At 39.8% G+C, this 27547-nt stretch overlaps 1 protein-coding gene across 1 annotated transcript in view; it reads right to left on the reverse strand.

The window, feature by feature from the left end:
- Window positions 1-7029: 7029 nt before the first annotated feature.
- The window catches only part of LOC142107967 (sulfotransferase 2B1-like), a 66426-nt gene continuing 45908 nt past the window's right edge, over window positions 7030-27547 (reverse strand). The window contains 3 exon segments of the mRNA XM_075191642.1: window positions 7030-8233; window positions 16813-16993; window positions 27210-27304. Of these exon segments, the coding sequence (XP_075047743.1) occupies window positions 8118-8233; window positions 16813-16993; window positions 27210-27304 (392 nt within the window). The 3' untranslated portion in view covers window positions 7030-8117.

Consider the following 27547-nt stretch of genomic DNA (forward strand, 5'->3'; position numbering starts at 1 on the left):
CCAGCATTAAATTTACGGTACAATCACCCCATCTTAAAATTGATAGGCCCCACTATTAAATTAAATTGCCCCACCATCACCCCACAAATAAAATAGCACCCAATAATTAGCCCCTACCTGCAAATAGTTTAATAGCCTACCTCCCACAATATATTAAAACCCCCCTTCCCTCACACATTATATTTATATACTGAACCCCTCAGACATTAGAGACATAGACTGTCCCCCACACAGGTTGGCCATTTTTATTTACCCCCTCCTACAGCCATTACCCCCCTGCAGTAATTTTCACTCACTCGTACAACCCCCCCTGCAGACATTTTCACTCCCCCCACAGTCATTTTCACTTTGTTCCCCCCCAGCAGACATTTTCACTCACTCTTACAATCCCTCCTTCCCCCTGCAAACATTTTCACTCCCCCCTGCAGTCATTTTCACTTTGTTCTCTCCCTGCAGACATTTTCACTCACTCTTACAAAACCCTCTTGCAGACATTTTCACTCACTCTTACAACCCCTCCCTCCCCCTGCAGACATTTTCACTCACTCTTACTCACCCCCACCCCCCCCGCAGTCATTTTTACTTACTCTCCTGCAGTACCGGTCACTATCCCCCTGCACCATTTTCCTTATCCACCGAACGGAATGCAAAGAATAAGAATAGAGACCCATTGAGTACACCAACTTACCTCAGCACTCTACGCCCTCATCAGACCGCATATCGCGAAGGCTCCTATGCGCATGGTGTCATATTGCGTCGCTGCACGAAAGTAAAAGCAGCAGGAATCGGAAGCGCAGGGAGCCGGACCGGCCCATACAGCCATTGGCCCTTCTGGCAAATGCCAGAAGTGCCAGATGACCAGTCTGGCCCTGATCATCATCATCTATTTAATTATATAGCGTCACTATTTCCGCAGTGCTGTACATAGAACTCAGTCCCTGCCCCATTGGAGCTTAAATCCCCTAACATACACACACACACAGACCGAGAGAAACTAAGAGCAATTTCATAGTAGCCAATTAACCTACTAGTATGTTTTTGGAGTGTGGGAGGAAACCGAAGCACCCGGAGAAAACCCACGCAAACACAGGGAGAACATACAAACTCCAAACAGATAAGGCCATGGTCGGGAATCGAAACTCATGACCCCAGTGCTGTGAGGTAGAAGTGCCACTAAGCCACCGTGCTGCCCAAGAGTTATCAAAATCTTGAAATCGGATCACTACATTTTGGCGACTGTGCTTGATCTTACGTTTAAGAGCTGTCTTCTCTATGTTTTTAACTGACCCAGATCTCAAGAGATGCAAGGAGAAAGATGACAGCTCAAGTGTTACGTGACAAGACAGTGTCTCCTTCAGTTTCTCAATCAACTGCTGCTAGGACAAAACTTAGCTTTCCCAAGAGACCCAGGGATGATGCAGATTACTCAGCACAGCATTTTGACATCTGGTCTGGTCTAAAAGAATTGACCAAAAGACATGACACCTCTGCTGTAACTCCACCTGATCTATCAACAGCCAAAGGATGGTGGAGGATTATTTTAACGAAAGCATAGAAATAGACACATCAAACAGTCTCTTTACATACTGGGAGGAAAAAAAGGTAATTTGGACACCCAAGTCCCAACTCACTTTGCACTGCCTAAGCTGCCTACCCTCCAGTGTGTACTCGGAAAGATTTTTCTACACAGCTGGAAACCTTGTCAGCGGTTGGTGTAGGAGGCTACATCCTCAAAATGTGGAAAAGATGATGTTCATAAAAATGAACTTCAGTTTCCACAAGGAAGGCCTTTCCCGCCAATTACATCAAAATACTGAGACTTCTGTAACGGTGGAATCCAGCGGTGATGAATTAATAATGTGTGAGAATGATGTACAAACTGATGAAGATGAGGATGAGGCTGAGGATGATGACAACAACATCTTGCCACAGTAGAGTTCATTAACAGCACTGTTACCCTAGGTGCCTTAATCCCTTTGTTAGCTTGTTTTGTGGAAGCCCAAACAAGCACATCAGCCTCAAAAGTGGCACTCCTTGTCGCTAAAGTTATTGGTTTGTTAAAGTGTGCATGTTCTTTTTTTTTTGCAATAATAATTTTTGTTGAAGTTTTCAGTGTACTTGGTATTCAAAAAAAAAACATACATTAAAATGGGGGGAAAAGGAAGGGGGGGAAGAAGGGGGAATGGAAGTACACACTTGATATCCAAGAATTTACATTACATATTTTGAAATTCCCATCACAGTATATATGTTATGAACACACTTGTCTAAGTTGGGGAGTTACTGAGAAGACGATAATAATGCATTTACATTATCCTGAGGGGCCTGACTCTGGGTAATGTAATCGTTCCGTGTGGACCAAACCATATGAGGTGAGGAAGCAGAGGAGGAGTATGGGACACTTAATGTATGCATTTCGCAACTTAGCTGAGTTTTGGATATTACCTTCGCAATCGGGAGAAGAACAGGAGTTCTCCATGCTTGGGCAATCACCGCCCTAGTTGCAATAAAAATATGACCAACTACATAACGGTCTCCATAAGTCAATTGTGATGGGAAGAGTTGTAGGAGTGCCATCTCTGGAGAAAATGGGATTGGTGTCTTATTGACCTGGGATATAACTGTATGTACTGCAGACCAAAGGTTCTTAGCAATGGGGCAACTCAAGGATGTATGTATGTATGATATCGCCTGTCCCTCCACAATTCCGCTAGCAGGCTGTAGACTGTGTTGGCCACTGTCACGAGCCGTGGCGGCTCCGGTCACCGCCGCGACTTGCTCTCCTCTCTGCCCCAGCGTCCCGGCCGTCGTCATGATGACCGGGACGCTGGGGCCAAGGCAACGGTCAGGACACTCTCAGTCTGTAGCGCCGCGTCCCGGCATCCAGGGCAGCCGAGCGCGTGCGCAACTGAAGAATTACTATAGCTTCAGGTGGCTGATTATTCCCTCCTTTGCCCAAACATTTTCATTGGCCCATTCTGGTATTTAAGGCAGGAATGGGCAATGCCTCCCTGCCGGTTATAGTCCCTGCTTCCTAGCATACTTTTTCTGCTGTGTTGCTGTTCCTGATATTTATACTTTTCTGTTGCCGACCTCTGCCTTGATACTGACGCTGTTGATTTCCCTGTGACCTTGACCCCTTTGCTTGGATTTAGACGCTGATTATTTGCCTGTGACCCCAAACCCTTGCTTGGAATTAGAGGCTGCTGAATTGCCTGTGACCTTTTGACCCCTGGCCTGGATTCTGCCGCTGCTGTCTTTCCTGTGTCCCTGGACCCTTTGCCGGGATCTTCACTCCAACTCTGTGTAACACCTGCGCTACGTTCGCAGGTTATAAGCTCCTACTACTAGAGAACAAGACCTGGGGGCATCCCAGTACCTGTGAGCGCATCTAGCTCTACGAGAAAGGCGGCTGCTATAGGTGAAGACCTCTGAAGCGGTTCTAGGAGTTGATACCTGGGGCGTGAGCCCTAACAGCCACATCTTATGCAGCTTATCAGGGGTCAAATAAAGTATATACAGTAATTTATAGAACATTTCTGAATGATTCAGACATTTTCACATTCAATAGTGCATTTTCTTTTTAAGATATAACATAAGGGTTGGTGGGGGGGTCCCAAGGACAATTCCATCTTGCACCACTACCGCTGTGTGCCAATGTTACCTACATGTGCTATATACTGTTGTGTGCATTGCAAAAATCTTAGACACCCATTGATGATGTAGATGACCCAGCACAACATTTTGACATATGGTCTTGTCTAGTGTAAAATAATTGACCAGAATTAGTGACACCACTGCTATAACTCCACCTGATCCTACTATCAACTATCAACATCCAAAGAATGGTGGAGGATTATTTTTAATTTTTTTGAACGGTATAAAGACAACAGTTTTATTAACAAAAAACAGCGTTGCTTGCAGAAGTAATGTAAGCATGGATGTCTAAATAGACGTGTATATGTAATACTCAAACCTTCCACTTTGCTGCTGTTTCATCAATATTGCACAAAGTGTTTGTAATCTGCACTTTACGTCAAAGGTACCTAACAATATTATAATTTTTGGGGAATTGGGGCTGATTCGAAGCTCAGTGATGAATTTGCTTTTTGCTGTGAATTTCAATGGCACTTTTTAGTGCATTGGCTGGCACTCTGGATTGGTCCTGGTATGATAAAAGCACGCATCCCGGGGTAGTCAGCGCTCGTCGCCATGTATTAGCTGTAGAATTACCACAGTAATCAAAGGAATCGGTGGAGCGATAAAATGAACCACAACTGATTTCATGATTCATTCTCAGTTTCACTGTAACGGCCATGTGCTTAGGGTGACGGCGATCTTCTCGTCTTCGTCTTACAAAGCTTAGTCTGCAGGGGCCAGTGACACACCCATTTGTTTTCTCAGGTCTCTTAGCTGTTCTTTAAACTGGACATATTTATCATCCTGCCTTAGGGCCTCCTCTGTATTATTCTTCTGAAGCGCAGTGTATCTCTCATGTACAAGCTCTCTTAAATCCGGGATCTCATCTGGTGGGTCACGTTTTAACTTAAGTTCGGCCTCCCCGACTGCATCTATATATTGGTTTAAATCTCTGTTCAATGCAGTGTATTCCAACATTACAGATTTCATACTGCCCAAATGTTCTGTGTCACAGTCTGTCAGAAGCAGATCTAATGTCACTCCAGTTGTAATATCAATTCTTGTGTCTACATAAGTTTGGCAGTTCTTCAGAAATGACAGGGAGGTATCCACAGGTGAAAAGGAGAATAAAGATACAGCACGAGCAGACATGGTTTAATAATGTAGATTTCATTGACAGCACTGTTAGGCTTAAGGCAGCTAAGCTATAGGTAGCTTGTTTTGTGGGGGCCCAAACAAACCAAGAACTTCAGCCACAAAAGTGGCACTGCTTGTCGCTGGAGTGCTTACTTTGTTAAACTGTACATGTCCTTTTCAATATCTTACATAAGGGTGGGTGGGAGGGCCCAAGGGCAATTCCATCTTGCACCACTTTTCTTTTCTGCCACTGATGTGTGGCAATGTTTCCTAGATGTGCTATGAACTGCTGTGTGTTTGAGTCATTGCTCTGTCGCTTAGCATCCAGCCAGCTCTCTGCAGTCTTTGTTTGCAAGTGTATGAAAATAATATTGTGAACTGTGAGGTGGTCAAAATTGACTTCAAATTACTTGAAGTTAGTGTTATTGAGTTTAATAATAATGTAGGAAAAAAGAAAAGCAAAATTATGTGATTTTAGCCCCATGTGCCATCACACACACTCCATTGCTACAAGCCCCATGTGCCATCACACACATTACTGTGCCCCTTCATCATCACCAAACTATGCCACCTTATGAACACAGTGTGTCCCCTTATCATCACCACGCTGTGCCCCCTTATGATCACACTGCGCCCTCCATGCTGCTTTCCCCCCTTCACCCGGCCCCACTTCATCACACTGTGCAATGCTGCTTCATCCCCCCTTCATCACTTTGTGCCTTTCTGCCCCCCCTCTTCATCACTCTGCCTTTTTTGCTCCCCCCCTTCATCACTCTGTGCCTTTCTGCCCCTCCTCTACTTCATCACTCTGTGCCTTCCTCCCCCCTCATCTTCATCACTTTGTGGCTTTCTGTCCCCCTCTCTCTTCATCACTCTGTGGCTTTCTGTCCCCCCCACTCTTCATCACTCTGTGCCTTTCCTCCCCCTCTTCTTCATCACTCTGTTCCCCCCCTCTTTTTCATCACTCTGTGCTCCCCTCTTCTTCATCACTCTGTGCCTCCTCCCTTCTTCTTCATCAGTCTGTGGCTTTCTGTCCCTCCCCTCTTCATCACTCTGTGGCTTTCTGTCCCCCCCTCTTCAGCACTCTGTGGCTTTCTGTCCCCACCTCTTCTTCATCAATCTGTGGCTTTCTGTCCCCCCCTCCTCTTCATCACTCTGTGGCTTTTTGTTTCCCTCCCCTTGTCTCCGCTCCCTTACTTACCTTCCTATTGGCTTGTTTCATCTCTTTTCTTCTCTTCTTGTCTTCTCTCTTCTGCTTTCTTTCTTGCGTGCTGGGCTCTCTCTGCGCCGCTTCTCACTCAATGTCGGGCGTGACGTGACGACGTCATGCCCGACATTCAATATGAATGGAGCAGAGAGGAGGGAGGAGGGGAGCCGGCGCCGCGACGTGGTAAATATATATATATATATATATATATATATATATATATATATACAAGTTAACCCGTGCATGATACTCATGCATTCTAGTCAAATCAAGCTACTTAAGGTGTTAAAAAGGTTCTTGTCATGCATTTGGGCCTAGCCCAGGCCTCCTCAGGGGAAGAGCGCTACTTCCCGACGCAAGCGCCCTTTTTTAACGTGGTTTTGTCCACATGTCACCACCTCATCATTTTTTTCCATCACCTCATCATTTTTCTCCATCACCTCATCCTTCATCTTCATCGCCACATCCTTCATCAAGCTACTTAAGGTGTTAAAAACTCCCCACTGTCCCCCCTGGCAAACACCAACCACTCCCAACTGTCACTTCTCCTTCAAGAAATATATAGATCAGTGTATAACTCTGCCCAGCAGGTGGCGCTGCAGCTTGGTTTTTTTTTCCACACGCCACTAGGCATTTATATAGTAGATATATATATATATATATATATATATATATATATATTTTTTTTTTTTTAAAGTACCCGCTCCCCCACCCACAAAAGGGGGAAGAATTTACAGGGGTCGGCGCCTACCGGGGGACATCCCTGCTCCCCGGCAGGCCAGTCTGACCCTGTCCAGACCAAGTGCAGAGAAAGGAATTGGATCTACTGACAGCGCTGGAACACGTGCAGCTGACAGCCTGAAAGTTAGTGTGTGTTTGTGTGAATTTGTAGAGCACCATAATGTATATTGTTTTGAAAAAATAAAATTAAATATACTGTTAGTTTGTGCTGCCTGTTTATGATTATTTATCTTTGTATTGCTATTACATTGTTGAACATTTTGTTGGTTTATAACATTAAAAAGATTAAAAAAATATACTGTTAGTTTGTTTTTGTTTTTTTATTAGGTTTTAAACTATTTGAATAAGAAGCGCTTTCTGACACAGACACAATGTATGACAAAGCAAAAGTTGGGGGGCACAAAGTCTGAGGAGGGGTCCTTCTCTGTATTTTATGGCTGGAACTAAAATACTAAAAATAAAAAAAAATACTAAAAATAACTAAATTGCTCCTTGTATTATATGGTGGACTGTAGGATTCTTTCTGCATTGTATATTGGTAAATAGGGTGCTCTCTGTATTGTATAGCTGTCACTAGAATGCTCTCTGTTTTGTATGGTGGTCACTAAGATGCTCTCTGTACTATATATAGGTTATTAGGATGTTATTTGTATTGTATGCCAGTCACTGGAATGCTCTCTGTATTACATAGCTTTGCCTTCTTGTGTATTAGATCTGCCTATTAAAAAGGCTCCACCTGCCCTTGCTGTGACTCCGCCTACCATTGCATGTTGCATTGCCTCACATACACCAATGTGGCTAGGGCTAATGGTGTAATAACCCCAATTGCTTTTCTGTTGGCCCCATCTGCATATATGAGGCCATTTTCAGAATTTTTTCCAGCGCAACTTTAAATTCCCAGTCCACCCTTGGCTGGCATAATCAAGGGGAAGAACCAGACGTTATCAAGGGGGCAGTGCCGATAGAATTAATGAGGGCAGAATTTTATATTTAATAGGCGCAGTCCTTGTATTATCAATGGGATCAATGATTGTATAAACAATTGAGGTCAGTGCTGGTATAATTTATGGGAATAGTGTTAATATATATTTAAATCTAAACTACATACCAATATTGGAGAATTTAGTCTGCCATTAAGATACAAACTATAGTAGTTACCCTTTAAATGGTATTGAAAATAATAAGTCAGGATAGGTTTGGAGGCAATATTTGCTGTCTTTGCCTTGGATACCAAGACAATAAAGCCTCAAAATTCAGACCTAATGCTAAGACTGTCATTTGTTTTAATTAGGCATATTTAAGATATAATTACTATGCAATATAAGGAGCGATTGATTAAAATATAGCATGCATTTTGTCTACTAGACATATTTGAAGTAGTACGACTCAATGATTATAATTTTTCCCAATAAAAACTTGTATTGAGCTCTTTCATCTTCTCTTGATAAACTTTATCAAAATATTCGCTCTGGGCAACCGTAAATATGTTCTTCCAGTCTCCAGCGGTTCCTGCAAGAAACAGAACAATGATATTGTAATCTGGAGGCTGGTATGTCAGTATAAATGCACACCTTTTTGGAAGAACAATGTCACAACAAGGTATTTTTTTACAAAACTACTGCAAAGCTTCCCAAAAAACCCACATAATGCCACCATGTGTAATGTACATTGAACTAATTTCCATAATGTCTTTAGATTGTATTATGTGCTGAGGCTAGTTAGTGAAAAAAGTATAGATAGAGCAAGATTTTAAGAGTTGCAAAAATACCATTCAAATTCTGTAGTACACTGCCTTGATATTTTAGAGTCGATACTCATGGGTTAAACACACATGGGCCTGCCGTGCATTGCTCTGCACTAAGAGGTGAACATACTGTAGTTTAAGTGGAGCTCTAAATAGTGATTTATTAACCACTTTGAAGATTTATGTTTGTCTATCTCTGTGGACCTATGGACATACCAAAAATAGAACAATTTGCATTCCGGGTACATATCAGGCCTGATTCATCAAGGAATGTATACTGAATGCAACCTGCATTTGGTTTAAAATGCATGTATGTTGGCTTTGAACACGCCCAAATTCATCAAGGCACGAATCTCACGCGCTGTTGAATTCGGGGGCAGGGCTGCTGTGCTCTCATACACAAGACATGCACGATACGTCCTAAGCCTATGTGAATTATAAATTCACAAAAGAATGCAAATAAAAAAAACAAAATATATAATTAAAGTTACCAGTTAAAAATAAAGCCATTAAGAGCAACAGAGTCTGATCTGAAATTAAGAAAGTGCAATTTTATTTCTAATGGTAATTACTACAGCCTTATTGCAAGTTGTCCTTTCACTATTTATTTGTTTAAACCTTTTATTGCTAGTGTTTGTTGGGGGGGGGGGGGCTTTATTGAGGGCTGATTGAAGGAAGAACACTGATCACATGTGTTTGTTAACCAGATATATTCATTGTAGAATGGCTGCAAGCCAGTCATGGCTGCATAGTTAGTGTATATAGCTCTAAGTGTATAGATACAAGTGTAAACAAAAAATGTAAACAGCATAATTCGGAGTTATACCGGAGTGAAACAAGAACAAGAGGAAACAGGAGAAGAACACTCTGCCTATTATCACAACAGCACAAGGACAATAGTCAGTATTCACTTGAAAAACCATATTCTACCCCTGATATATCAATCTCTCTCTGGCTACAAGCTTCACAACATGAAGACTGCTATGTAGTCTGATCTTATTGTTTACTCAGCTCATGAACGTTTGTTTTATTTGCCAGTTTATTTTACCTGCAACATTGCCTCTGTTTAATCAGCCTGCTGTACTACTTGCTCAGCCACTCCCTACCCATGCTACAGCTAGTTCAGTCCCCTATCTCATCACTGTGCTTTCAATTCTACTTAATGCTTTGTCTGCCATCACAAGTAGGAAGAAATTATAATGATTTTAAACCACTCTCCTCCCTCATGACTCTCCAGAAACTCAGCTACTCAATCACCTGCTCTTTATTTCTCTACATACAACACTTCCACCCACTCCCCCACATGGCTCCCCAAATCATTACTCTATGCTATCCAGACATCCATGAATAAACTACATTTGCTACAGGCTCACTCTGCACTAATTCTCTGATTATACAGGACATTGCAATTAGATAATTCTTTTAATTCCCTATTTATTGCAATTTTACTCATAAATCCCAATGCTTGCCAAAATATTTTTGTTTCTATCTTTTCATGGCATTATCTTTAGGACTATATCATCCCTCACCCATCCTGCAACACACACCTCTGTCCACATTGCCCCATCATTACTTCACTCGCCTCTAGTGAACACTCATGAACTCTTTTCCTATTTAAATTCAATAACTTTAACAGCCTCACCCTGCCGCCAGAAACTAAAAAGACACCCATCTAACAATCATATTTCCTACTTTTCTTCCTCCTTGCTTCTATTAGCTGGTGATATATCACCTAATCCAGGTCCCCCTCACTTCTCCCACACGCTTATATCTGAACACTACAGAAATCCAGCAAATCTCAAATGCATCACCTGTCTCCCCTCTTTTCCAAAGTCCTTTAAATGTGCCCTTTGGAATGCACGCTCTGTTTGTAAAGAACTTACCTCTGTGCAGGATCTCTTCCTCTCAAACAACCTCAACCTTCTAGCAATAACAGAAACATGGCTCACGCAATCAGACACTGTCTCACCTGCAGCCCTTTCACGTGGTGGTCTCCATTTTACCCACACCCCCAGACCAGGAGGCAGACAAGGAGGGGGGTTGGACTACTTCTCTCCCCACACTGCACGTTCACAGTTCTACCAAATGTCCCATCACTCACGTTCACATCTTTTGAAGTTCATGCTGTTAGGATTTTTAACCCTTTCTCTATGCGTGCTGCTGTCATCTATCATTCCCCTGGTCCACTCCAACAATTTCTTATATACTTCTCTGCGTAGCTCCCTCACTTCTTATCCTCTGACATCCCCACCATCATCATGGATGATTTCAACATCCCTATTTCTAATCCACGTTCCAATGCTGCTTCCAAACTACTCTCTCTAACCTCCACACTTGATCTCTCCCATTGGATTGAATCCACTACTCATCAGGATGTGTTGATCTTGTTTTCTCTAGACTATGCTCAGCTTCGGATTTCCTTAACACTCCTTTCCCCCTTTCAGATCATCACCTTATTAGATACTCGCTTACCCCCAGTTCTTTACCCTCCCTAGTGTCAAACTCTTCCAAGCCTCCTCACAACCGCAGGAATATCAACTCTATTGATCTTCAACAGTTTTCCACCTCTCTCCAACACCTTCTCTCCCCAATTTCTATATTCTCCTCCCCTGACTTTCACCAAACCCTAGCAACTGCCCTTGATCACTTGGCTCCAGCGACACTACATACTCCGTGTAGACTTTTTTGCCAACCGTGGCACAGTAAAGTAAACAAAAACTTTCTCGTAAAGCAGAACATCACTGGCATAAATCTTGCACCTCTAATGATTTCATCACATATACTGGTATCTACCACTCTTATAGACATGCCCTGGACACTGCAAAACAAACATACTTCCAATCTCTCATCCATGCTCAGGCTTCTAACCCCAAATGCCTTTTTAACGCATTTAAATCTCTTCTGAATCCTCCCGCCCCAAATCCTCCAACTACCATCCGTGCCCAGGATCTTTCGTCCTATTTCAAGGACAAAATAGATAAGATCAGACTTGAAATGGTATCATCTCCCTCGACAAGCAATCAACTCAATTCCTTTGTAGCACCCTCTAACACACTCTCTTCATTTGATCCCACAAATGAAGAGGAAGTTTCTACTCTGTTCTCATCTTCCTACTCTACCTCCTGTCCTCTTGATCCCATTCCCTCACAAATTAGTAGGTCCCTGTCTCCTGTGCTTATTCCCCCTCTAACTAAAATCTGTAATCTATCTCTCTCTACTGGTATTATTCCATCACTATTCAAGCATGCAGGGATTACTCCCATTTTAAAAAACAAAATTATGACCCAAACTCTCTCGCAAATTTACTGCCCCATCTCTCAGCTCCCGTGCCCCTCCAAGCTTCTCGAGCGAATTGCCTACAATCACCTCACACACCACTTTCTTACAGAAAACAATCTATTGGATCCTCTTCAGTCAGGCTTTCACTCTCAACACTCCACAGAGACTGCGCTGACCAAGGTTGTCAATGATTTGATCACAGCAAAAAGTAAAAACCATTACTCTCTTCTAATTCTCCTTGATCTCTCTGCTGTATTTGACACTGTTGACCACACTCTCCTCATACAAACGCTACAATTCCTAAGTCTTGAAGGCACTGTCCTATCCTGGTTCTCATCTTACTTATCTAATCGCTCTTTCAGTGTTAATTTCTCTGGATCCACCTCTGCTCCACTTCCTTTATCAGTTGGAGTAACGCAAGGTTCAGTCCTAGGTCCTCTACTATTCTCTATCTACACCACTTTTCTTGGAAAACTAATAAGCTCCTTTGGATTTTAGTATCATCTCTATGCAGATGATACACAAATCTATCTTTCCTCTCCTGATCTTTCACCATCTGTGTTGTCTCGCGTTACTGACTGTCTTTCTGCCATTTCATCTTGGATGTCTTCTCGCCAACTCAAACTCAATCTTTAAAAAACTGAATTAATAATATTCCCATCCAAAAACAGAAGCTTCCTGCCTGACATTTCTATTTCTGTTGATAACATGACCATAAATCCCACCCCGCAAGCTCACTGCCTAGGTGTAATCCTTGACTCACAACTATAATTTATTCCCCATATCGACTCCATATCTAAATCATGTTACATACATCTAAAGAACATTTCTAGAATATGCACATATCTCACACAACACCGCAAAAACATTAATTCATGCACTCATCATCTGCCGTATCGACTATTGCAATTCCCTCCTTACTGGTCTTCACAAAGTCAGACTTGAACCCCTACAATCTATTATGCATGCAGCGGCTAGATTGATTTTCCTTGCAAAACGTTCTTCCTCTGCTGAGCCACTCTGTCAGTCTCTACATTGGTTGCCTGTATTTCAACAAATCCAATATAAAAGTCTTCTACTAACATACAAGGCCATCAACAAAATTGCACCGACATACATTTCCTCACTTGTCTCAAAATATCTCCCTACTCGACCCCTCCGTTCTGCACAAGATCTGCGTCTCTCTTCCACTCTCATCACATCCTCCCATTCTCGGTTGCAGGACTTTTTTCGGGCTGCACCCAATTTGTGGAATTCCCTCCCTCGCACAGTAAGACTTTCCTCTAGTCTCCAAACTTTCACGCGTTCTCTGAAAACCCACCTCTTCAGACAAGCTTATGATATTCCTCACCACCATCTTAATCTCCCCTATTACCACCCTCTACACTGCTAACACAAGACAACATCCCTCTGACCAACAATGGTACACACACAGCCCACTCAGTACTTTTACCTTTGGGTTCTAGCTGGTCCAGTGTGCAATATGATGTAGCACATGTCCTTGTGTTTCAAACTCCCATTGTCCTATAGATTGTAAGCTTGCGAGCAGGGTTCTCTTACCTCTCTGTCTGTATGTATTACCCAGTATTGTTTTATTAATGTTTGTTCCCAATTGTAAAGCGCTATGGAATTTGCTGGCGCTATATAAATAAATGATGATGATGATTATCTTCCCTCCTGCCAGAGTCACCACCTACCCTCAAATCTCCCTCACTGTCAATAACACCACAATTTCCTAAATCTCCCAAGCCCGCTGCCTTGGCGTCACACTTGACTCCGCTCTCTGCTTTATTGCTCACATCCAGACTCGCCCCCAGTAGTGTCAACACCACCTTAAAAACATTGCCAGAATACACCCTTTTCTTACTCAACATGCTACTAAAACTCTTATCCATTTTCTGATCATCTCCCGTCTTGACTATTGCAACCTCCTGCTATCTGACATTCCTGACACCCATATATCCACACTTCAATCCATCGTAAATGCTGCTGCAAGACTGATCTTCCTCTCTCACTGCTTCATATCTGCTGCACCACTTTGCAAATCCCTACTCTGGCTTCCTGTGTCTTCCAGAATCCAATTCAAATTACTAACCCTTACCTATATAGTCCTAAACAACACTATCCCTACATACATCTCAAATCTCATATCAAAATACTGTCCCTCCTGTCCTCTTAGATCTACTTGTGACCTGCGTCTTGTTTCATCTATGGTAACCACCTCTCATTCCCGCCTACAAGTCTTCTCCAGCACTGCTCACCACTTATGGAATTCCCTACCAAGCTCAGACTTTCCCACAGCCTTAAAATCTGTAGATGCTCTTTGAAAACCCATCTCTTTTTCAGAGGTGACCTTATCCTCGATAACACTATTCACACTAATGCACCCTCACAACTATCCCAATCTCCACTCTGAAACACATTTACTCCTCTTGTTTCAGCTGTGCCCTATTCCACTTAGAATGTAAGCAGGGTCCTTCATACTTTTTGTTTTCAGGTCTGTATTTATTTTGTCTTCCTTGTATGTCACTGTTTTATGTATGTACTGTTTTCTCTACAGTACGGCACTGCAGAGCCTTACAAATCTACAATAATAATAATAATAATAATAATAGTACTAATTATTTATATATATATTGTTTATATAAACATATATTGTTTTCCTATGTCCCTGGTTCAGCCTGCACACTGTTTTCTGAGCAGAGCACTTCTGCTAATTTCCTCTCTACTCTCTTGCGGTAGAAGTGAATCACACAGAGCTTTCACAGGTGCGCACCTGCTTCTTCACATCGGAGCCGACATGCTGACAGCATCAGCACGGAGGAGTATCAGTCGGGACTTGCTAGACTATCAGCGGATTCCACGAGGACTTGTAAGTGTAGATCACACGCTAATCCCCAGTCCAATATCAAGTCCATAGACACGTCCCTCATTCCATATCATCGGTACTCCTGTTTTTGTTCAACTGTTCAACGGCTTACTGCCCAGTGAGCAGATTATTTCTATTCGGGACTTATATTGGATTGGATGTCCAAGCTATATACACCATTACTAAGAAATACGGCAGTACCATCTATTGTATATTTTAATGCTGTTTTTTTATCTTTTACATTGCATTATTCATGGTAATCTCCATATGACTGGAGATTTGTTCGAGTCTTTGATTGATTTGTTTGTTATTAAATTGTTCATTTGCACTTTTAGTCTTGGATACATTTGTTTTATTTATTGATTGATATTATATCAATCAATATACACTTGGGTGAAGCTCCTCCCAGCGCTGTATATTCTTGTGTTTTATATTCAATTTTCTGGGGGGTGCCAGCACCATCCTCTTACAGCTGCGGGCGATTGCTGATGTTTAAAGTGTGAAAGCAATTATAGCGCCAGTTTTTCTTTAATTTGTGATTTGTTGGAAGGTGCCAAATATCCCATCTCTGTCATCACAGATCATAAAAACCTTCTGTATCTAAAGTTAGCCCAGTGTCTCAATCCAAGACAAGCTAGATGGGCCTTGTTCTTCTCCAAGTTTAACTTCAAGGTATCACACCAGCCAGGATCCCAGAATTCTAAGGCCAATGCCCTATCTCGTTCCATGGGGCAAGATGAGGATCTTTGCCTCACCCAAAAAAGTCCCATCATCGATCCTGTGTCCTTCTCTACCACCAATATTGTTCCTATCCTGCCTCTGGGCAAAATTTTCGTAGCTCTCCTGGTATACCCTTTCCATCCATGTGTCCTGTATTGGTGTTTTGAAACTGTGTGGATGTGTCTGTGTTACCCAGTATTGTTTTATTCTGTTTGTTCCCAATTGTAAAGCTCTACAGAATCTGCTGGCGCTATATAAATACATGTTGATGATGACTATGATGCGGTAGTGCACGGCTCCTAATGCTAGCGAGTTGTAAGTTGTTCAATACCTGGTCACATAGACTATTGACCATAGACTGTTGTGGTATAGCTAATATAGGCGTATGTGGCATATGTGGTACATTCCAGCTGGAAGAGAGAGTTGTGGGTGTACTGTGATCCTTTCACCCTGTTCTTATAGTTGCTGATAGATGGAGTGTGGATGGGTGCTTGGAGAAGACAAAGAGTGAGTGAGTATCACCTTTTTGTGTCAGTCTTCCTCTTGGCAAGGGCCCTCACCAGTAGAGTGGTGAGTAGAATACTCGAGTGGGATTCTTCCTTGTCCAGGGTATTCAAAGACCCATGCCCAGGCCCAGAGCAACTCGAGGGAATGGCAAGAGTGGTATAGAGAAGTGTCTATATCCATAACCGTCACCATGTACACTTTGTTATTTTACCATGAGTACTCTTGCCTTCTGGTGACATGTCTGTTTTTTTTCCCTAGGTTTGGATTGGTGCGGTAGCGGGTGCTAGAAGGGTGGTGATCAACCAGGGACTCTCTCGTGGTAAGGTAGGAGTATCAGTGTGAGTCTGTCATATCCCTCAGGTGTTATAGTATAACAGTACAATAGAGTAACAAATAACACTACAATTCACAACACAGCTACTGATAAAACAACAAAAAAAAATTGCTGACAGGCACCAATCAAGCAAAGCAAATCTATCAAACATGTGCTAAACACAAGGACAGTATTCTAAACAAAAAGTAAATAATGCAGAAAAAGAAAAATATTTTCTGCATTATTTATTTTTTGTTTAGAATACTGTCCTTGTGTTTAGCACATGTTTGATAGATTTGCTTTACTTGATTGGCGCCTGTCAGCAAATTTTTTAGTTGTTTTATTATTTTGTCTATAGGTTTTGGTGTTACCTATTTCCATTTGCTACAAGCTGCCTTTCTTTGATTATTTTTGCGCCTGTTTGACTGAGCGTCTCTTTGCTTAGATATTTGTACCCTTACAGCTACTGATAGCCTGGGGGGAAAAATGGATAACACGTAAGTCAGACCCCCTAATGATTTGAGGACCCATTCTCTAGTGGCTTGTATATAATACAAATCCAATTCTCTCGTAGCTAGTATAATATACAATACAAATGGTTATGGTAAGCAAATATTTATTTAACACTTACAAAGAATAAATTCCTCATACAGTACCTTTGCGTAAAAAGGATCCTTTAGATTGGTTCAGTATTTCTGGTGACATTTGACTCCAATTAGACATCTTGTTTTCCTTCATGACTTTGAAAGTTGAATGTTCTACAACTGAGTCAATTTGTGCATCATCTAATTCCTTCCCTAAGAACTTACAAATTCTCACCACACTGCCTCGGAGGTCCTGAAAAGAAAAAAGATCTTTATATATTTGTATTGTAATATTTGTACACTATGGCATTAACAGTGCATTATTATGAAATAGTAGCTATAGTACTTTTTTATTCCTTAGTCCTACCATGTATATAAGTGGTCCTCTATTAAATATTAAACAGGGACATAATACATTTGGGAATATCACTCCTAAGTGAGAACAGGGGAAAAGAATTTAAATGTAGACGTAATTTTTGTGAAGTTGTGTCTGGGTCCTTCAGTCAATATTCAACTAAATCTTACAAAGTTAGGATATCGATGAAGCTGGGAAGAAAATTGTGGTCAGGGAAGCTGGGAAAGTTATGGATTCCAAAATTTTAAACTGTGTAGTATAAGTACTGTTCCTAATCTAGATGAGTGATTTGTACTCTAATACAGCAGTCGGTTCACTGCTGTTATTTGAATTCCATAGACTAACCACTGTTGCAACAGTGGCAAGTGTTGCAATTGCAGAAGTTATAGAAGTATGAATCAAACCTCACTGCTTGTTTTGTACTGCAGTCTAGAATTATTTTGTATCAATTGTTAAAATCCTTCTACTCTCAAAACCAGAATGATCCCATGAGGAAGTATTTGAGCAAAATGTGTTGATACACAATAAACACTGTCTAAGTACCAGTTGTAATCAGGTCCTTATATGAGGAAAACAAAAACAAGACAGGCACTAAATGACAGTGTAAATCAGTGAACTGTATAGCTACAGCTCTCTTAAACGGGTACTAGTGCCCGATTATAAACTTCTATAGAAAATAAATAAAGATAAAAAAGCGCTGAGCTAAAAATAATACAAAATTATTATAATTAATAGACACATTAATATCAAGATAATTCATACTAGAAGAATTAGAATTAATAGTAAATCGGAGACCAAAGCCATTTGTGTTGAGGCAAGAAATAAAAAGAGAAATAGAGTGCATATCCCCATCCCAAATTAAAAAAAGGTCATCTATATATCTGCCTTAGAGGACCACGTTCGCCCTAAAATGGGAATCCCAAATATACTGGTCCTCAAAAAGTCATATATAGAGATTTGCGTAACTTGGGGCGAACTTGGTCCCCATGGCCGTGCCTACCAACTGTAAAAAAAATTGAGAATTAAAAATAAAATAATTATTATGGTGAAGAATAAATTGTAAAGCAGATACTAAGAATTCACACAATGAAGAATCATATAATCCAGAACTGTAGATGAATAACTAAAGGAGTACCTCACAGTTTTGGATTATAGTAACGATTGAGGGGACATCTTTACTCCTTGATTTTAACAGTCTGCAAGCTGTATATAACATATGTCAATATTTGAGTATTAACCTCTTGGTTCCACATTTTATATTTAACTTTATTGTGTTTATTATTTATAATAAATTTGTATTATTTTTAGCTTAGCGCTCCCTTATATCAGGAAACAGCAACAGAAGCTAAGGAGTACCAAAGAATCATTTGAACTTCAGGAATGGTGTTTTATAATAGCTTTTTCTGACATCCTCTACCCACACAGGTTTAGTAGAGAATTCTTAAAAAAAAAAAAATTATTACCAGAACATCATAGAAACAATGTAATGCATTCTATCAACTGAGCATACATTTACCCACAGATGCATATGAAATAAGACCATGACATATTAATTATTTAGGACAATCTTCATTTCTATGTCCTCTCTATAAATTACCAGATAAGTTTGACATACATGTGATGTCCCCAATTGCAGTAATCCTAAATATGCCTACCGACCTTCTCAGATATGAATTTATACAAAGTTTATTTTGATGTATATCAAATCGTATTAAGACATACCCAGCTAACACTCTTTGGTGACTTCAAAGGGACTGTGGGTTTGTGTAATAAACACCAGTTCCCAACCAGTCTAGTCTACCTTGCTAATTGACACTACCTTGCTAATTGACAAGACTGACACCATCAAATATGACATCCAGCTTTGATTAAGCAGGGCAAATTAAGGACCCCTTGTATAAATGCCCACAGTAAGTTATAGCAATCCATCTTTTACAATATAACGGCTGATTATGTTATAACTATGACACAATTCCAAACAGTTTTTTACTGTGGCTGCCCGTTGGATTCTTGAGGCATCTTGGAAGAGGAAGGAACTCCCATTCTCTAGGGACTTCATGGAAGAGACTTAAAAAAATGAACTACTACTATGATTTGCACTAACCTAGGTACCTTAGATTGAATTTCTGCAACCTTTGAGTACTGGGTATTCTTATTTACAAACTGTCTGCCAATGCAGCTGGCAAATATTTGTGTTCCTGGCTGTGTTGATGGGATTCATTTTGAAACTATACATTAAGAGGTTCTCTTCTTGACAATACTTCGTCACTGTTTTTCCCCCATTCCCTCTTTTTTATTTTTATTTGCTGTCATTTTTGTTTTGATGGCCCTTTACCACCTGTTGTGTCAGTGTTACATATGTTTAAATCTACTTTTTAACCTGTGTTCAATTCAGAGAATTGCACTTTATTAGTTATCTTAGTAAAGTATGTGATTATGTGATTGCCTTACGACTTGTTTTGATCTTTTTGATTTTGCCATTGTCTTTATTATTCTCTGCATATATGATATTTGTCCTTTTATTCAAAAATGAACGTGAGAAAAGTAATTTCCTGTGAGACTGAGCTAGTGCAAAAATGCAAAAGATTGTGGAATCACCCGAGGTACTGTTTTGACCCCCATCAGTAAAAGGACTAAAAGATTATAAGAATATCACTGTCATTTAGGGTGCAGCTGAAGTTGTCAGTAAAAAGCTTAAAACTAAGTTTGGCTATAGATCTTATTAAGAGGTATTCTAAATTACAATATTGTGACATCCAAAAAAAACAATACTCCCCTGTCAAAGCCATGCATTATAATAATGTGTCCAACATCCAATTCTGTTCTATTGAGACTGTGATGATAAGTTTTTAAGTTTAAAATTTGCATGGTACAGTCCATCAACAATTGCACATTTTTTTAGGAGCTTGTACAAGTCCAGTAAAAGGACTAAAAGATTATAAGTATATCACTGTCATTTTGGGTGCAGCTGAAGTTGTCAGTGACAAGCTTAAAACTAAGTTTTTGCTCCTACATTACTATTTATAGCATTGCCATTCATTTACAGTCATTTGCAGTCTGTTTTCTAATGATCTTTTCACAAATGTCCAAATTTTCTCAACATTTTGGCCAAAGGCTGCTGTAAGATGGCTGGCTAAAATTAGTGATAGAGCAGTGGCACAAATACTTGACAGTTTAATAAACGATACAATCCATATGAAACATAGTGGCACAACAGTGTACATAAATTATCTACATGTGGTTGCTGAATGCTGAAAACGACATTCCTGAGTTTTTTCAACAGATTGACACTGGTAGTAAGACTAAGAGGTCATTAGATGGACAGCCGCATCAGTAGACATTTAGACAAGTAGATAGACAAAATGAATTGCCTCCCTACTTACCTTTATCAATTATAGAGCAACAACTTAAATATTTTAATATTAAAATATCGGCAGACCCATACAAAATATACCAAATATCCTTTAATTGGAAAGATAAATAATAAAGATCAGAAAGAAATAACAGCAGATCATAAAGTCAATCTTTGTACTCCTGCTTTAGTGTCACTGTAAGGAGGTTTAATGGCGTTTTGCTCTGGCACTTTAGCCCATCTAGACAAGGCCTACAATTTTCACACTGGACAGGCCAATCAGATTCTCATAAGAGAACTCCCTGAACTCTCTCATACCCAGACAGTTACTTTGAGGCTCAGGTCCAGGGAGACAACAAACTTCTTCCCTTATGCTTCTCGGTTTTTCCAGCCTCTTAGAATATGCTTGGCAGGGCTCATTTATCATCTCTCTTTCAGGCTCCTCCATGATGGTAGGTAATGCATTATCAGTGCCAAGTTCCTTGTCTACCAATAAGTTTGGCAAGCTCTCTGCCTTTGTTGGGCCAGCTTCATCCATAACTCTCCTAGGCTTCCAGACCTACTCGTCTCTGTTGAAAATCCAGGCTAAGGCTCTGTTTTTACAAAGGCATATGCTGTACTTTTGCAGTACTATCCTCCTTCCACACTGGCAGCAGAATTCAGTCTCATCACCAATGGGGAACTGTGCTACCATTCTTGGGTAGAAATAGTAAAAATATATTTAAAAAAATATATTTAAAAAATTAATTATATGGTAAATCAATGTTTTCATCTGGTATATCCACTTTGTTTCAATATGTGATATGTTTACTATAAAATCTCCCTGTCAGAATTTCTATACTACAAGGTCTCAATAGTGATTTTGATTTAGGTTCTTTCTTGAAGGTATAAATATACCATATAATTAATTTTTTTAAATATATTTTTTTAAATATATATTTACTATTTCTTGTTAGTGCTATTTTATTTATTTATTATGAATCAGGAGGCATAAATCCTACTATACACCTACTATACATTTTTAATACTTTTTTACATGTTTTTAAAATTTTAATTGAAATAAAGCTTTTTAACCAATGAAAGCTGGAAACCAGGTATAAATCAGTCCCAAATCAGTGGGTATGCATCCTTGACAAAGTCCGCAAGCCGGATGAAACATGTTGGGCTTAATTCTCACAGCCACCGTAGCCGTGCGTTCCACTGTGATCCACTGCGGCTCATACTCTTCCCGCGTTCATACGCGACAACACTGCAAACAATTCTTCCTGCGTTTATACGTGGCAACATTGCAAGCGACCAGCCAAACAACTGCCAGCGGAAAATACTGTACACATATTGTACGCATTGGTGTTCACATTGGCGTTCTCATCTGGACAACCATCTAACATCTCAGTAGGGACATGTAGGGTAAGAAAACCCTGTTTCTTCCTGATATTGTTTTATAACTTGGATCCAGGAATGCAATTTTGAAAATAGAGCTATAAGCATTATATGTGTCCTGACTCATTTTTTCATATTTTCATATTTTATTAATTTATTTAATACTAATCACAATCATTTATAAGATTAGTATTGCGCACTATATTTCCAGCTGACTGGTATGATGTGAGATTCCTAACACGTTTCTTTGCCCTATAGGAAATTTCATCAGAGGGAATGAAATCCATTTGAAAGACTGCTCCATTCAGTTGATCCTTATATCTACATTGCCCTAATAGCGATCAACAACAGGTGTGTGCGAACTGTGAACTCGATTTTCATTAACACAATGGTCTAAAAGGCAAAATGCACGCCCCAAATATCTATCTAGCATCACGGTCGTAAATTCCTAAATATTAATCTGTAAATAAATAAATAAACATGAAAATGTTCAAAATACATAAATAAATACTGTATATACTCGAGTATAGGTCGACCCGAATATAAGCCGAGGCACCTAATTTTACCACAAAAAACTGGGAAAACTTATTGACTCGAGTATAAGCCTAGGGTGGGAAATGCAGCAGCTACTGGTAAATTTCATTATCATGGTTTTGGTAACGCTCTATGACACAGAAATACAGATTTATCTCTCCCTGTTCATCTTCTTATAAGTGATTTATATAAACTTTTGAATAGGACTGCACTGCTATATTCTTTTTGTTTTTGTATTTTTTTTTCCAGACACTTTGGGCAAATAAGTATTAAATGACTAGTTTGGTGAGAAAAAAAATCAACTTACAAGAGTTTGGTGCTTGCCGTTAGTGCCGCAGTGGAACGCATGTGCGTTCCACAGACAGGAAGCTCAGCACTTGCAATGCAAGTGCCGAACTTCCTGTCTGTGGAACGCACATGCGTTCCACTGCAGCACTAACGGCAAGCACCAAACTTTTGTGAGTTGGGAGGAGACATTAATATCTCTGGGGATAAGTCAATGGGACCGTGTGTATATATCTTTGCATGTGTATTTATATTATGGTGAGGTAGCTGAGCATAAAACATTACCTCTGTGTGTGCAATGATGTATTTTTCAGGGGGCGTGGTATTGACTGGAGCCAGGCTGCCCCCTCTCTCCCTGAATGTCTGTAAGACTGTCTGTGTAGTTCCGCAGTGGAACGCACAGACGGCACTAACGGCAATCACCAAACTCTTGTGAGTTTATTTTTTTTCCCACCAAACTCTTCGTTAATATTTTCCTTCACTTTCTCTTCAGCCCTTAAGTGGGCTGAAGCTATGGAGGCAGGCACCACCCTCCTTACGGCCGCGCATTGTGGGCTCGAGTATAAGCCGAGGGGGGGCTTTTTCAGCACAAAAAATGTGCTGAAAAACTCGGCTTATACTCGAGTATATACGGTACATTAGCTTAAATAATAACAGCAACATCTTCTATGCGACTTTGAACCCGTGGCCTCTCATTCTCAAGTGCTAATCATTTTAGGCCACTTAGTAGTTTGAACCCCAGAAACATAGAAAAATTATTTTGAGATCTAAAACCTTTATTTAGAAATCATTCTTTCACATGACTAATATATTAAATAGATCTCAATGAAAAGTATCAATCAGTAAATATATATAACTAAAAAATAATAAAAGAATATACATAAATTCCTCGTAAAAAGAAATAATCACAGACCTACATGCACATATCTGCCTGTACGCCTAGAATACATTTTCTCCAGTATAAAACCTATAACTATGTCAGAAGATGTAGGAAAGTGCATGTAAGGTGCAAAAAAACGGTGTCATGAGAAAAGCACAGTCCTCGCACCTTAAACTCATGTCTAACATATTAAGAAAAACTCCCAGAAAAACTCGTATGACCTATCCTAAAGCAAACTGTTTAACTACAAACTTTCATTCAGTCCACAGGGACTGAGAGTATTTAGTAAATGGATCCAATAAGTTTCTTGTCTGCACAATTTTTTGGAATCTGTCACCTCCTCTCACAGACGGTTTGACATATTCAATACCCATAACTTCCAAATTAAAGGATCAGACTGATGAGCTTCAATAAAATGTCGAGATACACTATGAGCAATAGATTTATTGATATTATTCCGCCTATGTTCTAGAAAACGTAATTTCAAAGGTCTAATTGTTCTTCCAACATACAATATACTACATTTGCATCTCAGTATATAAATTACATAATTTGTGTTACAATTAATAAAACCCCGAACAAAATGTTGGATACCATTATGCCACAAAAATATTTGTTTATTACATATGTATCCACATGTGAGGTACCTTGATCCTCCACATTTATAGCAGCCTACCGGTTTTTCAGGAAGCCAACACATGGCATTCTCAATACATTTAGCCGGTGTTATATTGTAGCAAACTTATCCACTTAATTGAGTAGGTGCTAACATATTCTCGGGTTATAATGTGTACAAATTTCAAGTTGTAACTATTATTATTTAAGGTTTCTACAAAAGAATGTGCTCTAGATGGGCCTCCCCCCCAAATAATAAAGAGATTGTCAATGTAACGGCCATAGAGGACCAGTTGCACCGAACTCGCCGCCCCACACTTGGGCGTCCTCAAAGTCGCCCCATGTAAAGGTTGGCGTAGCTCAGGGAATAGCGCTACATTGAAATATCAATTTTTCTATGTGGATTTCTGTATAGTTCACACTTTTATGAGAGAAATGTCATTGTGCCTCTCTGTGTACCCATTGAGAGCTTCAATTTTTATTCATTTTTATGATGTGTTTATTTATTTTGGTCTTTGTACTATTTATTTTCATTGTTCAACTATAGAAGTGTTGTTACTTACAAATAAATGTTTTTATATGTTTAATATCTTTCTCTAGCATCGTGGTCTATGTATTATATATTAGTTCTCACCTCTTTGTCTGTTTTACCCAGTTTGTTTATTAGTTTATTATGTTTGTCCCTAATTGTAAAGCGCTACGGAATATGTTGGCGCTATATAAATAAATGACGATGATGATAGTTTCAGCGCTGTCATATCTTTCTTTTTCTTTTTCTTTTGTTAGAGGCATCATATACATTGATATAGAGATCAAAGTAAACATAGGAACTGTTTTATTTCACGATATAGATTAGTTTTCTGTTCGGGCTTCAGTCCATCTTTCCACTAGGTAGGTGTAGATATATAAACTGACTCTAGGGAACCTAAGTGATTATCAGAGTAAATACGTGCAGAGTGAAAAAAGTGACAATAGATGAAAATAATTAGCGTTCAGAAGGAGCCTACAGGATATTACCCCTGGGCCCAGTAGTGAGCTTACATGTATAGATAATGTATGCAATTGTGATCAGAGTATAATGATGATTCTTCATATATCTGAAAAATAAACCACATGACTGCTATTATCCATTATTATTAGAACAAGTGAGACAGCACAGTAGTATTTTTACTACTTCTTAACAGTTTGCTTATTTTATGTATTCGGTTATTATGTTCATTCATTCAGTGTTTTTAATATTTCGCTAATTGAATTAATTTAATAAAGATATTATTCTTAACAGAAAACTAATCTATATCGTGAAATAAAAGAGTGCCCTTTATACACATCTCTCATATCCCCCCCCCCCCATTTTCCCTTTTTCAGTAGTATGTCTATATTGTGTAGGAGCACCTCCCCATAATGAGATGAGAAGATTTTCTAAATGAATTTATTTGGGGTTAAGCTTGGTGCGGTGATAAGTGTTTTGTTCTAAACATAGGAACTCCATACATTGTAGTTTGTAAAGGTAGTTACAAACAACAAACTTATTTTGGGAGGAAGGGAAACAACAGGAAGGGGGAAAGGGGAGGTTAGATCCTTAAAAAAGTTTTGCAGCCAATCATCAAGAATGATGTAATGGGGAGTGTGAGATGTAGTAATGAGATAGAAGTACCGTAAAAATTGGCCCATAACACAATCCAGCAATCTGACCCAGAAGTGACCAGAGACCAAACACAATTCCATTTTAATTTCGGACTCACTCCTCACACAATGACCGGATAACTGAGAGTCCTTGAATTCCAAGCAGCTAGCCCATAGCATTGTCTGTATAACGATTCATACTGGATAAGGAGAGGTCATCCATCGTCATATAAAAATAAATTCTTGCTATCCATTTCTGTTTCTGATGGCTTTTTAACTTGTCCACCCTTCTTCTGCTTCCAGTGTTAATGGTGAAAAAAGCTGCTATATTGGCCAAATATAGGATCACCGCTTCCTCTGCATCTTCACAGGGATTGTTCTCCCCCTGACTGGAATGCAACAGTGCTTTTGAAGGGAGTAGGTCACGCAAACATGTCCTCAAATGTATTCTGAGCCCTTACTTCACAGGTGTCTCTCTCACAATTGGACTGCCATGGTCTGCTCTACCCTTGGATTCTAAGCAGGGCCAGTATACCAACCATCACAGAATTGGACTGCCTTCCAATTTCTGAATAGGAGACAATGTACATGGACCACAATTCACAGTTGGGGCTGTCTTTCTTTGCTCCCCCTGATATTTGTGTGGGACAATATTCAGTCCACAAATACATCAGTCGTCCTCTCTGGTGCTGCCCCAAGCTCTGAGGGAAACAACCTGACCACTGGAACCTTCTCAGGGTACTTTTTCCTTGCCTCTCTAATTAACCTAGAGTCAAAGCGGCAAACATTACACATACTGCTGCAGACCACATATCCTTGCAGCAGTCTACAAGTGACACCTATGTTAATTTATAATCCATAAATTAATCTTACTAGAATCTCAAATGGCCCATCACCCTGTAGGGAACCTTTGTTGGGGTTGGGAATAGGGTCAGACCTAGAAGCCCCAAAGGTGTTGCTCCAGCTGCATTCACTGTATCAACAGTCCTGTATCTCGAATATCACTGCTCATTAATGTGCCCTGCTCATCCAGACTGCTAAATAAATTAAGTACTATGTTTTTCTGTTTGCTGTTTTTGTAATAAGCTTTATCTCTGTTTAAAAATAACAAAGAAACAACACAAAATAAAAAATTTCCCCAGATTTTGAGAGTATGTGTTTAATGTAAATATAGAATATTCTGGTAAAAGTTTCTCTTTTTCTTTGAATGTCACCAAAAATTGCCAGCTGGGTACTAATTAGAATGGAGGTTACCCAATGCAATTATATGCTTGATTTCACAACCATACATAATACTCATAATACACAGGTTTGATCAAAAACACAAAACCTTGGGGGTCGTTTATGAGTGTGTTCCTCCTGTAACCCCTTCCATTAAGGCAACATAAAACGTAATGCCTTATTAGGAGTGCAGGATCACCTAGGAGAGAGTAGGTTTACCATACCTGCAGGAGCTCCTCATATGTGATAAAGAAGAATCTGCTGTCATCCTTCATTTGCATCCAGCCTTTGACATGTTCAAACCAGGAGCCATACATAGCTAATAGTAAAAAATGAAAATCTGTTTAGCACAATTCGAATAATGTAATGACTGAACAATTTACCACAGTATGAAACAGATACTAGAATAAAAACAACAGCAAATAGAGACAAAAACAGAGAAGAAAAGGACGGGGTACGTTTTTACTGTGTTAATAAATCTGGCACTATTAACACCGACCTAAAAATGTTGATGACTATAATGGTGACAAGGGGGAAAGAGAGACTTACCATTTAAGAGACA

The sequence above is a fragment of the Mixophyes fleayi genome, chromosome 11 (genome assembly GCF_038048845.1).
Source record: "Mixophyes fleayi isolate aMixFle1 chromosome 11, aMixFle1.hap1, whole genome shotgun sequence".
Classification (NCBI taxonomy): Eukaryota; Metazoa; Chordata; class Amphibia; order Anura; family Limnodynastidae; genus Mixophyes; species Mixophyes fleayi.